The sequence below is a fragment of the Pogoniulus pusillus genome, chromosome 10 (genome assembly GCF_015220805.1).
Source record: "Pogoniulus pusillus isolate bPogPus1 chromosome 10, bPogPus1.pri, whole genome shotgun sequence".
Classification (NCBI taxonomy): Eukaryota; Metazoa; Chordata; class Aves; order Piciformes; family Lybiidae; genus Pogoniulus; species Pogoniulus pusillus.
This window is the reverse complement of record NC_087273.1, coordinates 7,125,316-7,138,999: the sequence shown is the minus strand read 5'-3', so window position 1 is coordinate 7,138,999 and position 13,684 is coordinate 7,125,316. Positions and strand designations below refer to the sequence as shown.

Genomic DNA, 13,684 nt, shown 5'->3' with positions numbered 1-13,684 from the left:
AGTCCCTCCCAAGAAGACCTCTGTTAAGCTTTTCTGCTTAAGACATTCTCCTTTGGCTGAGTTCTTTGCTGTTCCTCTTTGCCAGGCCTCCTTACAGCTTAAGTTCCCTGGGTTTATTACCTGCCAGGAAAACCTCTTGGTGCTTCTCTCTGTGGTCTTCAAGGTCCCTTCTATGACTCTGTGAAAGACCTCAATAAAAGGTCACCTTTGCTGTTGAAGTGTCCTCATTTTGCTCCGTCTCTGTCATGCTGCTGCTGCTGCTGCTGTGTTTAACCAAAGCAGCTGCAAGGTTGTGACCTTTGCTGCCCAGCTTGGTAGGTGAGGAACAGCCCCAGCCTAGGTGCAGCAGCTTAGGGAGGTACCAGTGGAGGAGCAGATTGCTCTGGCTGGTCCTTTAGGCCTGGCCACATTTAGTTTGGCTTAACTAGGAGCAAATTCCAGCTAACTACTGCAGTGCTGAGTGAGCAACCTGAGCTACTTGCAAGTGTGACAGGGGTGGGTTGGAACTGGAGGATCCTCAAGGGTCCCTCTCAACCCAAATCCTTTTATGGATGTGTGGTCAGGTGGCCAGAGGGAGATGAAAGCCACAGTTTAGTCTCTGCATCTTCTTACCTGTCCACAGCAATAGCAACCAGAGTGAAGACAGAGGCAGAAACTGAGATTCCTTGGACCATCCCACTCATCTTGCAAACCAGGCTCCCAAATGGCCATCCTGGAAGGAGAGGAGCAGTTGAGGTTGGCACCACCTCACTGCAGCATGAGGTTTGTAGCATAAAAGGGACATTTTCACCCCTGGACTAATCCATTCTTTTTTGTCAGGCCATAGCAGGGGTTAGAGATGAAGAGGCTGTGGAAGGGAAATGCCCTGGGGGAGGTTCTGATGTCCCAAAAACAGCAAAGCAAACATTTGGGGTTTAATAGCCCCTCAAAATGAGGTCTCAGGACAAGAAAGGATCTTGTCTTGATCCACTGCAGCTGATTCTCTGCATCTGCCTCACAGCATCCACCAACTCTGCCTAAAACCACCTGAGGACATGGGCTCACAGGATGGCAGGGCTTGGAAGGGACACAGAGAGATCATCAAGTCCAACCCCCCTGCCACAGCAGGACCATAATCTAGCTCAGATCACACAGGAGCACATCCAGACAGGCCTTAGAAGTGTCTATAGAAGGAGACTCCACAGCCTCTCTGGGCAGCCTGTTCCAGTGCTCTGGGACCCTTACAGGAAAGAAGTTCCCCCTTGTGTTGAGGTGGAACCTCCTGTGCTGCAGCTTACACCCATTGCTCCTTGTCCTGTCCCAGGGAGCAGTGAGCAGAGCCTGTCCCCCCACTCCTGGCAGCCCTCAGATACTTATAAACATTGATTAAATCCCCTCTCAGTCTTCTCCAGACTAAGCAGCCCCAGGTCCCTCAGCCTGTCCTCATCAGCCATGCCCTCCAGTCCCCTCATCATCCTCATAGCCCTCCAGTGGACCCTCTCCAGCAGATCCCTGTCCCTCTTCAACTGGGGAGCCCAAACCTGACTGCAGTACTCAAGATGAGATCTCATCAGAGCATAGAGGGGCAGGAGAACCTCCCTTGATCTGCTGGACACACTCTGCTTAATACACCCCAGGATCCCATTGGCCTTCTTGGCCACAAGGGCACATTGCTGTGCCATGGATGTTCTCCAGCAGCACTCCCAGGTCCCTCTCCACAGAGCTGCTCTCCAGCAGTCACCTCCCAGCCTGTACTGGTGCAGTTTATTACTCCTCCCCAGGTGCAGGACTCTGTACTTGTCCTTGTTAAACCTCATCTGGTTCCTCTGTGCCCAGCTCTCAGTCTGTCCAGGTCTCACTGGATGGCCACACAGCCTGCAGCTCTATCAGCCAAGCCTCCCAGCCTGGTGTCATCAGCAAACTGCTGAGCAGACTCTGTCTGTCTGTCTGTTCCCTCATCAATGTCATCATTGATGCAGATGTTGAACAGGACTGGATCCAGCACCGATCCCTGGGGGACACCACTAGTCACAGCTCTGCAGCTGGACCTGGCATACATTGATGGCAGTGGGAGAGAATCCTTTCTTAAAGCCCATGGAGGTGGAAGTCAGCAAGGCCAGCCCCAGCAGAAGGTGGTTTAGAGGTTTGGGTTCCTCACTTCACACCTGGTGGGACTTGAAATGCCTGCAGAGCCTGCTCAGCAAGACGCTCTCAGAGCCCCTAGGGAAACCATTCCCCCCCCGCTAAAAATAAAGCCCAGAGGTGAGTTCCCCTCAAGCTCTTTCCAGCAGCAGGTGCTGTGGGGCAGCCCTACCTGCAATGATGTTGTCCAGGAGGGTGGTGGGCATGCAGAAGATGCCCACCAGCAGGTCGCTGACGGCCAGGTTTAAGATGAAGAGGTTGGTGACGGTGCGCATCTGTCTGCTCCTGAGGACGGTGAAGCAAACCACTCCGTTGCCAAGCATGCAGAGCAGGAAGATGAGGAGGTAGGAGATGATGAAGACAGCTGCCACGGAAGGCTGGTGAAGGTAGAAGTCCACATAGGAGACGTTGCTGTCGTCCACGAGGAGGTACTTGTGCCCGGCGCTGGAGTTGAGGGCAGGAGGCCAAGCAAAGGAGGAGTTGGAGTCCTGCTGCTTGCTCATGCTGGGACTTGCCCTGAAAGGTCATTTCCAGAGGGTCATGGCAGTGTGCTTGGAGCTGAGCCCAAGAGCTGGGACTAGTTTGGAGCTGGCATATCTGCACAGCTGGTGTCACCCCCCCACCCCTGCAAGGCTGATCCTAGCACTCCCTGCTGAGACCTGCCTGAACCACCCATTTGATGCTACGACCATCAGGAGGGCAGTGGAGGCCAAACCTGCTGAAGGTTTCCTTGCCCTCTGTCAGTTAAGTCCTTTCTCACTGCCCTGCGCCAGCCACAGTCCTGCCACTGCATCACCTCAGCACCACATCCAAGCCTCTTTTTAACCCCTGCAGGGATGGGGACTCCAGCACCTCTCTGGGCAGCCTGTTCCAGTGCCTGAGGACCCTTGCTGGGAAGCCAGGCAGAAAGGGACCTGGGGGAAGTGGTATAGAGTAGCTGAACATGAGCCAGCAGTGTGCCCAGCAGTATGCCAGTGTCCCACTGGCTCAGGAGCAGTGTGGGCAGCAGGACAAGGGAGGTTATTCTGCCCCTGTGCTCAGCACTGCTCAGGCCACACCTTGAGTGCTGTGTCCAGTTCTGGGCTCCTCAGTTCAAGAGAGATGTTGAGGTGCTGGAAGGTGTCCAGAGAAGGGCAATGAAGCTGGTGAGGGGCCTGGAGCACAGCCCTGTGAGGAGAGGCTGAGGGAGCTGGGGGTGTGCAGCCTGCAGAAGAGGAGGCTCAGGGCAGAGCTCATTGCTGGCTGCAACTGCCTGAAGGGAGGCTGTAGCCAGGTGGGGTTGGTCTCTTCTGCCAGGCAAGCAGCAACAGAACAAGAGGACAGTGTGAAGTTGTGGCAGGGCAGGTCTAGGCTGGATGTGAGGAGGAAGTTGTTGGCAGAGAGAGTGATTGGCATTGGAATGGGCTGCCCAGGGAGGTGGTGGAGTTGCTGTGCCTGGAGGTGTTGAAGCCAAGCCTGGCTGGGGCACTTAGTGCCATGGTCTGGTTGGTTGGCCAGGGCTGGGTGCTAGGTTGGCCTGGCTGAGCTTGGAGGTCTCTTCCAACCTGCTTGATTCTATGATCCTAATCTCCAATCCGAACGCTCCCTGGCACAACCTGTGGCTGTGTGTGCAGGGGCCCTGCCACTTGCTGCATGTGAGCAAAGACCAAGCCCCACCTGGCTGCAAACCTCCTTTCAAGGGAGCTGTAGAGAGCTCTGAGGTCTCCCCTCAGCCTCCTCTTCTCCAGACTAAACACCTCCAGTTTAACATGCAGAGATGAGGTTTGGGGAACACAGATGTTGTGCCTGTCCTAACCAGATTCAGCTTTGGGCAGTGAGGGTAGGGAGACACTGGCACAGGTTGCCCAGGGAGGCTGTGGATGTCCCCTCCCTGGAGCTGTTCAAGGCCAGGTTGGATGAGACCTTCATAGAATCATAGACCCAGGCAGGGTTGGAAGGGAGCACAAGGAGCAGCCAGTTCCAAACCCCATGCCATGGGCAGGGACACCCTACCCTAGAGCAGGCTGCACACAGCCTCAGTCAGCCTGGCCTGAAACACCTCCAGGGAGGAGACATCCACAGCCTCCCTGGGCAACCCATTCCAGCCTCTCACCACTCTCATGCTCAACAGCTTCCTCCTCACCTCCAGCCTGAGCAGCCTGGGCTGGTGGGAGGTGTCCTTGCCCATGGCAGGGGTTTGCAACTGGGTAAGCTTTAAGGTCCCTTCTCATTCTAGGAGTCTCTGCATCCCCTGATGTTTCCACAGCCCACCCCCTGCTGCCTCCCAGCTCTGCTGGAGTCCTGCTGGCAGCTTCGTTCTGCAGCCTGTTTGTATGCAAATGAGGCAGGCCAATTAGCAGTCATCGACCTCCCCCCAGCAGCTGACTCTCATCTCTGCTGGCAGAAAGCTTTTGGCATGTCGGGAAGCAAAACATTTTCCATCATTCTGACAACACAGAGGCAAATAAAACCCCAAACAACCCACCCAGACAACACCCACATGGGACAAAAGAGTCCCCAACCAGCCCAGCTCGCTTGGAGCTTGCTCAGGAACCTGCTAAAACTGCCAGGTTTTGGTGAGAGGCTCCAAATGCTTCTCTACCTCTCTTCCAACCTGGTTGATTCTGTTCTGTTAGTGCCATGGTCTGGTTGATTGGATAGGGCTGGGTGCTAGGTTGGGCTGGATGAGCTTGGAGGTCTCTTCCAACCTGGTTGATCCTGTTCTGTTAGTGCCATGGTCTGGTTGATTGGATAGGGCTGAGTGTTAGGTTGGGCTGGATGAGCTTGGAGGTCTCTTCCAACCTGCTTGATCCTGTTCTGTTAGTGCCATGGTCTGGTTGACTGGATAGGGCTGGGTGTTAGGTTGGGCTGGATGAGCCTGGAGGTCTCTTCCAACCTGGTTCTGTTCTGTTAGTGCCATGGTCTGGTTGATTGGCCAGGGCTGGGTGCTAGGTTGGACTGGATGAGCCTGGAGGTCTCTTCCAACCTGCTTAGAATCATAGAATCAGTCAGGGTTGGAAGGCACCACAAGGATCATTCAGTTCCAACCCCCCCTGCCATGCCCAGGGACACCCTACCCTAGATCAGGCTGCCCACAGCCTCAGCCAGCCTGGCCTGAAACACCTCCAGCCATGGGACCTCAACCACCTCCCTGGGCAACCCATTCCAGCCTCTCACCACTCTCATGCTCAACAACTTCCTCCTCACATCCAGCCTGAACCTCCTCACCTCCAGCTTTGCTCCATTCCCCCCAGTCCTGGCACTGCCTGAGAGCCTGAAAAGTCCTTCCCCAGCTTGATTCTGTTCTGTTCTTAGTGCCATGGTCTGCTTGACTGGCCAGGGCTGGGTGCTAGGTTGGACTGGATGAGCTTGGAGGTCTCTTCCCACCTGCTTGATTCTATGATTCATGTGGAGACATTTTCATGACTATCTAAACCTGCAGCCCCATTACCAAACCTGCAGCCCCATTACCAACCCTGCACTGCTGCTGCTTTCTACACAGGCAGGAGGCACTGCAGCACGCTGCAGCATACTGATGGTTTTATTTCCCCCACTGCTCTGCTTGTTCCAAACCTGAGGTGATCAGAATAAATATAGTTGATTTTTTGGTTGTTTGGGTGGTTTTTTCCTCTCCCTCCTTTACCAGCTCTCCTACAGACCCCTGCAAGGCTGCTCTAAGATCTCCCTGCAGCCTCCCTCCGAGGCTGAACAGCCCCAACTCTCCCAGCCTGTCCCCATAGGGGAGCTTCTGCAGCCCTCTGATGATCTTGGTGGCCTCCTCTGGACCCATTCCAGCAACTCCATGTCCTTCTTGTGCTGAGGACCCCAGAACTGGACACAGTGCTGCAGGGGTGGTGGTGGGGTGTGTGTGTGTGTGTGTCAGCAGAGCAGAGCAGCTGCATCACTGCATCCCCATTTCAAGCCCAGCATCTCTAACTCTCCCTTTTGATACAGCACAATAAATAAAACTCCCTGTCCTCACCTTCTTCCAGGCAGTTTCTGCAGTTGAGGAGCAGGAACCCAAGCTCCCCCTGCCCAGGGAGGTGCCCATCTAGATGAGAAGCAGATCTTACCTTGGCAGCTTCCTTTGTTGGGAAGGACAGGGGGGGTGCCAAGCTTGGCCTTTGCTCTGCAGCTCCAAGTCCCTTCTGAACCTGCCAGCCAAAGGAATTAGTGGAGTTAGAAAGGTGAAGCCTTCTGCTGATGGCTGGTGAGGAGAACAAGCAAGGAGCTTGATGTCTCCCCCAAAATGTTGGGGGGAAAAGCCTGGTTTCCTGCCCCTTCTCAGCCTCTGTTTGGCCTTCTCTGAAGTCCCACCTAAGTTCATAGTCCTCAACTTCCCTCTCCCACAGAGCTCTTCTTTTTTCATTGCTGTTCTCAGCAGTTATTACTTAAATGGTTCATTAATCCTGCCAATCACTGTCAATTAGCACTCATTTCCTTCTCTAATCTTTTTCTTCCCAGAGGTGGTGCTTTAAGGAGGCCACTCCAGCCTTTGGCTCATGCTGCTGTGCAGTCCCCATGGCCAGTAGGACCTGGAGGATGAACCAACTCCATGTTACTGCTTTGGACCCAAGAGAACAAACCCTTGTGGGTCACTCCTGAGCAGTGGCAGCAGTGCAGTGCATTAATTGCTTCCAATTCTGTTCATTAAGACAGCTCAAGTGGCATTTATCTCTCTCAATGTGGCATTTAGCTATCTGAAAGAGGCATTTCTCTCACTCAAAATGATCTCTCTCTCTTGTGCCAGTCCCCATGGCCAGGAGGACCTGGAGCTTGCACTACCTTCGTGTCAGTGCTTTGGACCCAAGAGAACAAGCCCCTGTGGGTCACTCCTGAGCAGTGGCAGCAGTGCAGTGCATTAATTGCTTCCAATTCTATTAATAAAGACAGCCCAAATGGCATTTCTGTCTCTCAGTGTGGCATTTAGCTTTCAAAAAGAGGCATTTCTCTCTCTCAAAGTTGCATTTCTCTCACTTAAAATGATCTTCCTCTCTCTGCTGTGCCAGTCCCCATAGCCAGCAGGACATGGAGCTGGCACTGACTTCATGCCAGTGCTTTGGATCCAAGAGAACAAAACTTGTGGTTCATTCCTGAGCAGTGGCAGCAGTGCAGTGCATTAATTACATCCAATTCTATTAATAAAGACAACCCAAATGGCATTTATCTCTCTCAATATGGCATTCAGCTTTCTGAAAGAGGCATTTCTCTCACTCAAAGTTGCATTTCTCTCACTCAAAATGATCTTTCTGTCTCTTGTGCCAGTCCTCATGGCCAGCAGGACATGGAGCTTGCACTGACTTCATGTCAGTGCTTTGGATCCAAGAGAACAAACCCCTGTGGGTCACTCCTGAGCAGTGGCAGCAGTGCAGTGCATTAATTGCTTCCCATTCTATTCATTAAGACAGCCCAAATGGTATTTATCTCTCTCTATATGGCATTTATCTGTCTCAAAGTGGCATTTCTCTCTCTCAATAAGGCATTTATCTTTCTGAAAGTGGCATTAATCTCTCTTAAAGTTGCATTTATCTCGCTCAAAATGATCTTCTCTCTCTGCTGTGCCAGTCCCCATGGCCAGCAGGACATGGAGCTGGCACTGACTTCATGTCACTGCTTTGGATCCAAGAGAACAAACCCCTGTGGGTCACTTCTGAGCAGTGGCAGCAGTGCAGTGCATTAATTGCTTCCAATTCTGTTCATTAACACAGCCCAAATGGCATTTATCTCTCTCAAAGTGGCATTTCTGTCTCAAAATATGGCATTTAGCTTTTTGAAAGTGACATTTCTCTTTCTCAAAGTGGCATTTACCTCTCTCAAAATGATCTTTCCCTCTCTGTTGTGCCAGTCCCCATGGCCAGCAGGACATGGAGCTGGCACTGACTTCATGTCAGTGCTTTGGACACAAGAGAACAAACCCTTGTGGGTCACACTCGAGCAGCAGCAGTAGTGCAGAGAATTAATTGCTTCAAATTCTATTCATTAAGACAGCCCAAATGGCATTTATCTCTCTCAGAACAACATTTACCTCACTGAAAATGGCATTTCTCTCTCTGCTGTGCCAGTCCTCATGGCCAGCAGGACCTGAAGCTTGCACTAACTTCATGTCACTGCTTTGGACACAAGAGAACAAGCCTCTGTGGGTCACTCCTGAGCAGTGGCAGCAGTGCAGTGCATTAATTGCTTCCAATTCAATTAATAAAGACAGCCCAAATGGCATTTATCTCTCTCAAAATGGCATTTCTCTCAATATGGCATTTAGCTCTCTCAAAGTTGCATTTCTCTCACTCAAAATGATCTTTCTCTCTCTCTTGTGCCAGTCCCCATGGCCAGCAGGACCTGGAGCTTGCACTACCTTCGTGTCAGTGCTTTGGACACAAGAGCACAAACCCCTGTGGGTCACTCCTGAGCAGTGGCAGCAGTGCAGTGCATTAATTGCTTCCAATTCTATTAATAAAGACAGCCCAAATGGCATTTCTGTCTCTCAGTGTGGCATTTCTCTCTCTCAAAATGGCATTTAGCTTTAAAAAAGAGGAATTTCTCTTTCTCAAAGTTGCATTTTTCTTACTCAAAATGATCTTTCTCTCTCTGCTGTGCCAGTCCCCATGGCCACCAGGACCTGGAGCTTACACTGACTTCATGTCACTACTTTGGACACAAGAGAACAAACCCTTGTGGGTCATTTCTGGGCAGTGGCAGCAGTGCAGTGCATTAATTGCTTCCAATTCTATTAATAAAGACAGCCCAAATGGCATTTATCTCTCTCTATATTGCATTTATCTCTCTCAGTGTGGCATTTATCTCTCTCAATATGGCATTTACCTCTCTCAAAGTTGCATTTCTCTCTCTCAAAGTTACATTTCTCCCTCTCAAAATGATCTTTCTCTCTCTTGTGCCAGTCCCCATGGCCAGCAGGACATGGAGCTTGCACTGACTTCATGCCAGTGCTTTGGATCCAAGAGAACAAACCCTTGTGGGGCATTCCTGAGCAGTGGCAGCAGTGCAGTGCATTAATTGCTTCCCATTTTATTCATTAAGACAGCCTAAATGGTATTTATCTCTCTCAAAATGGCATTTATCTGTCTCAAAGTGGCATTTCTCTCTCTCAATATGGCATTTATCTTTCTGAAAGTGGCATTAATCTCTCTCAAAGTTGCATTTATCTCCCTCAAAATGATATTCTCTCTCTGCTGTGCCAGTCCCCATGGCCAGCAGGACCTGGAGCTGGCACTGTCTTCATGTCACTGCTTTGGATCCAAGAGAACAAACCTCTGTGGGTCACTCCTGGGCAGTGGCAGCAGTGCAGTGCATTAATTGCTTCCAATTCAATTAATAAAGACAGCCCTAATGGCATTTATCTCTTTCAAAATGGCATTTACCACACTCATTCTCTCTCTGTTGTGTCAGTCCCCATGGCCAACAGGACCTGGAGCTTGCACTGACTTCATGTCAGTGCTTTGGACACAAGAGAACAAACCCCTGTGGGTCACTCCTGAGCAGTGGCAGCAGTGCAGTGCATTAATTGCTTCCCATTCTGTTCACTAACACAGCCCAAATGGCATTTCTCTCTCTCAAAATGGCATTTCTGTCTCAAAATATGGCATTTAGCTTTTTGAAAGTGGCATTTCTCTTTCTCAAAGTGGCATTTCTCTCTCTCAAAATGATCTTTCTCTCCCTGTTGTGTCAGTCCCCATGGCCAGCAGGACCTGGAGCTTGCACTGACTTCGTGTCACTGCTTTGGACCCAAGAGAACAAAACCTGTGGGTCACTCCTAAGCAGTGGCAGCAGTGCAGTGCATTAATTGCTTCCAATTCTATTAATAAAGACAGCCCAAATGGCATTTCTGTCTCTCAGTGTGGCATTTCTCTCTCTCAAAATGGCATTTAGCTTTAAAAAAGAGGAATTTCTCTTTCTCAAAGTTGCATTTTTCTTACTCAAAATGATCTTTCTCTCTCTGCTGTGCCAGTCCCCATGGCCACCAGGACCTGGAGCTTACACTGACTTCATGTCACTACTTTGGACACAAGAGAACAAACCCTTGTGGGTCATTTCTGGGCAGTGGCAGCAGTGCAGTGCATTAATTGCATCCAATTCAATTAATAAAGACAGCCCAAATGGCATTTATCTCTCTCTATATTGCATTTATCTCTCTCAGTGTGGCATTTATCTCTCTCAATATGGCATTTATCTCTCTCAAAGTTGCATTTCTCCCTCTCAAAATGATCTTTCTCTCTCTTGTGCCATTCCCCATGGCCAGCAGGACATGGAGCTTGCACTGACTTCATGCCAGTGCTTTGGATCCAAGAGAACAAACCCTTGTGGGGCATTCCTGAGCAGTGGCAGCAGTGCAGTGCATTAATTGCTTCCCATTCTATTCATTAAGACAGCCCAAATGGTATTTATCTCTCTCAAAATGGCATTTATCTGTCTCAAAGTGGCATTTCTCTGTCTCAATATGGCATTTATCTTTCTGAAGGTACCATTAATCTCTCTCAAAGTTGCATTTATCTCCCTCAAAATGATCTTCTCTCTCTGCTGTGCCAGTCCCCATGGCCAGCAGGACCTGGAGCTGGCACTAAATTCATGTCAGTGCTTTGGACACAAGAGAACAAACCCCTGTGGGTCACTCCTGAGCAGTGGCAGCAGTGCAGTGCATGAATTGCTTCCAATTCTATTAATAAAGACAGCCCAAATGGTATTTATCTCTCTCAGTGTGGCATTTCTCTCTCTCAAAGTGGCATTTAGCTTTAAAAAAGAGGAATTTCTCTCTCTCAAAGTTGCATTTTTCTTACTCAAAATGATCTTTCTCTCTCTGCTGTGCCAGTCCCCATGGCCAGCAGGACCTGAAGCTTGCACTAACTTCGTGTTGGTGCTTTGGACACAAGAGCACAAACCCCTGTGGGTCACTCCTGGGCAGTGGCAGCAGTGCAGTGCATTAATTGCTTCAAATTCTGTTAATAAAGACAGCCCAAATGGCATTTATCTCTCTCAATGTTGCATTTCTCTCACACAAAATGATCTTTCTCTCTCTGCTGGGCCAGTCCCCATGGCCAGCAGGACCTGGAGCTTACACTGACTTTGTGTTGGTGCTTTGGACACAAGAGAACAAACCCTTGTGGGTCATTCCTGGGCAGTGGCAGCAGTGCAGTGCATTAATTGCTTCCAATTCTGTTCATTAAGACAGCCCAAATGGCATTTATCTCTCTCAAAATGACTTTTCTCTCTCTGCTGTGCCAGTCTCCATTGTCACCAGGACCTGGACCTTTCACTAACTTCGTGTTGTTGCTTTGGACCCATGAGAACAAACCCTTATGAGTCACTCCTGAGCAGTGGCAGCAGTGCAGTGCATTAATTACTTCCAATTCTATTCATTAACACAGCCCAAATGGTATTTATCTGTCTCAAAGTGCCACTTCTCTCACTCAAAGTTGTATTTCTCTCACTCAAAATGATCTTTCTCTCTCTGCTGTGCCAGTCCCCATGGCCAGCAGGACTTGGAGCTGGCACTAACTTCATGTCACTACTTTGGATCCAAGAGAACAAACCCTTGTGGGTCACTCCTCAGCAGTGGCAGCAGTGCAGTGCATTAATTGCCTCCTACTATATTCATTAAGACAGCCCAAATGGCATTTATCCCTATCAAAATGGTATTTCTCTCACTCAAAGTTGCATTTCTCTCACTCAAAATGATCTTTCTCTATCTCTTTTGCCAGTCCCCATGGCCAGCAGGACATGGAGCTTACACTGACTTCATGTCACTACTTTGGACCCAAGAGAACAAACCCTTGTGGGTCATTCCTGGGCAGTGGCAGCAGTGCAGTGCATTAATTGCTTCCAATTCTATTAATAAAGACAGCCCAAATAGCATTTATCTCTCTCTATATGGCATTGCTCTCTCTCAAAATGATCTTTCTCTTTCTGCTGCGTCAGTCCCATGGCCAGCAGGACCTGGAGCTTACACTGACTTCATGTCGGTGCTTTGGACCCAAGAGAACAAACCCTTGTGGGTCACTCCTGAGCAGTGGCAGCAGTGCAGTGCATTAATTGCTTCCAATTCTATTAATAAAGACAGCCCAAATGGCATTTCTCTCTCTCAGTGTGGCATTTCTCTCTCTCAATATGGCATTTATCTCTCTATATGGCATTTATCCTTCTCAAAGTGGCATTTATCCTTCTTAAAGTTGCATTTCTCTCACACAAAATGATCTTTCTCTCTCTGCTGTGCCAGTCCCCATGGCCAGCAGGACGTGGAGCTTGCACTACCTTCTGCTTTGGACACAGAAGACCAAACCCTTGTGGGTCATACCTGAGCAGTGGCTGCTGTGCAGTGAGTTGCTTTCAATTCTATTTATTAAGACAGCCCAAATGGTATTGCCCTCGCTCAAAATGATGTTTTCCCCTCTCTAAATCACATTGCTCTCACTCAAAATGGTGTTGTTTGTTCTCAAAATCATATTTTCCCCTCTCTGAATGATATTTCTCTCACTCAAGATGGTCTTTCTTGTTTCCAAAATCAGGTTTTCCCCTCTCTAAATGATATTTCTCTCACTCAGAATGGTCTTTCTTGTTCTCAGAATGATGTTTTCTCCTCTAAGTGATATTTCTCTCACTCGGAATGGTCCTTCCCTGTCTCAAAATGATGTTTTCCCCTCTCTAAATGATATTTCTCTCACTCAAAATGGTCTTTCTTGTTCTCAGAATGATGTTTTCCCCTCTCTAAATGATATTTCTCTCACTCAGAATGGTCCTTCCTTGTCTCAAAATGATGTTTTCCCCTCTAAATCATATTTCTCTCACTCAGAATGGTCCTTCCTTGTCTCAAAATGATGTTTTCCCCTCTCTAAATGACATTTATCTCACTCAGAATGGTCTTTCTTGTTCTCAGAATGATGTTTTCCCCTCTAAATGATATTTCTCTCACTCAGAATGGTCTTTCTTGTTCTCAAAATCACATTTCCCTCTCTCTAAATGTTTCTCTCACTCAAAATGGCCTTTCTTGTTCTCAGAATGATGTTTTCCCCTCTCTAAATGACATTTATCTCACTCAAAATGGCCTTTCTTGTTCTCAGAATGTTTTCCCCTCTAAATGATATTTCTCACTCAAAATGGTCTTTCTTGTTCTCAAAATGATGTTTTCCCCTCTAAATGATATTTCTCTCACTCAGAATGGTCCTTCCTTGTCTCAAAATGATGTTTTCCCCTCTCTAAATGATTTTTCTCTCACTCAATATGGTCATTCATGTTCTCAGAATGATGTTTTCCCCTCTCTAAATGATATTTCTCTCACTCAGAATGGTCTTTCTTGTTCTCAAAATCACATTTCCCTCTCTCTAGATGTTTCTCTCACTCAAAATGCCCTTTCTTGTTCTCAGAACGATGTTTTCCCCTCTCTAAATGACATCTATCTCACTCAAAATGGCCTTCCTTGTTCTCAGAATGAAGTTTTCCCCTCTCTAAATGATCTTTCTCTCACTCAGAATGGTCTTTCTCTCTCTCACACTCAAAATCCTCTTTCTTGCTCTCAAAGGAGGAGGAATGACTTAATAATGACTTCTTTTTTTGATAGATATCTTCTTGGGTTGGGTTT

The 13,684-nt window shown here is 48.8% G+C and overlaps 1 protein-coding gene across 1 annotated transcript in view; it reads right to left on the bottom strand.

Moving 5' to 3' along the window:
* NPFFR2 (neuropeptide FF receptor 2) overlaps positions 1–13,684 on the bottom strand; it is a 29,695-nt gene that overhangs the window by 3,503 nt on the left and 12,508 nt on the right. Inside the window, exons 2-4 of the mRNA XM_064149687.1 lie at positions 6,174–6,254; positions 2,294–2,637; positions 613–712 (exon numbers count right to left, since the gene is read on the bottom strand). Of these exons, the coding sequence (XP_064005757.1) occupies positions 613–712; positions 2,294–2,624 (431 nt within the window). The 5' untranslated portion in view covers positions 2,625–2,637; positions 6,174–6,254. The remainder of the gene's footprint in view (positions 1–612; positions 713–2,293; positions 2,638–6,173; positions 6,255–13,684) is intronic.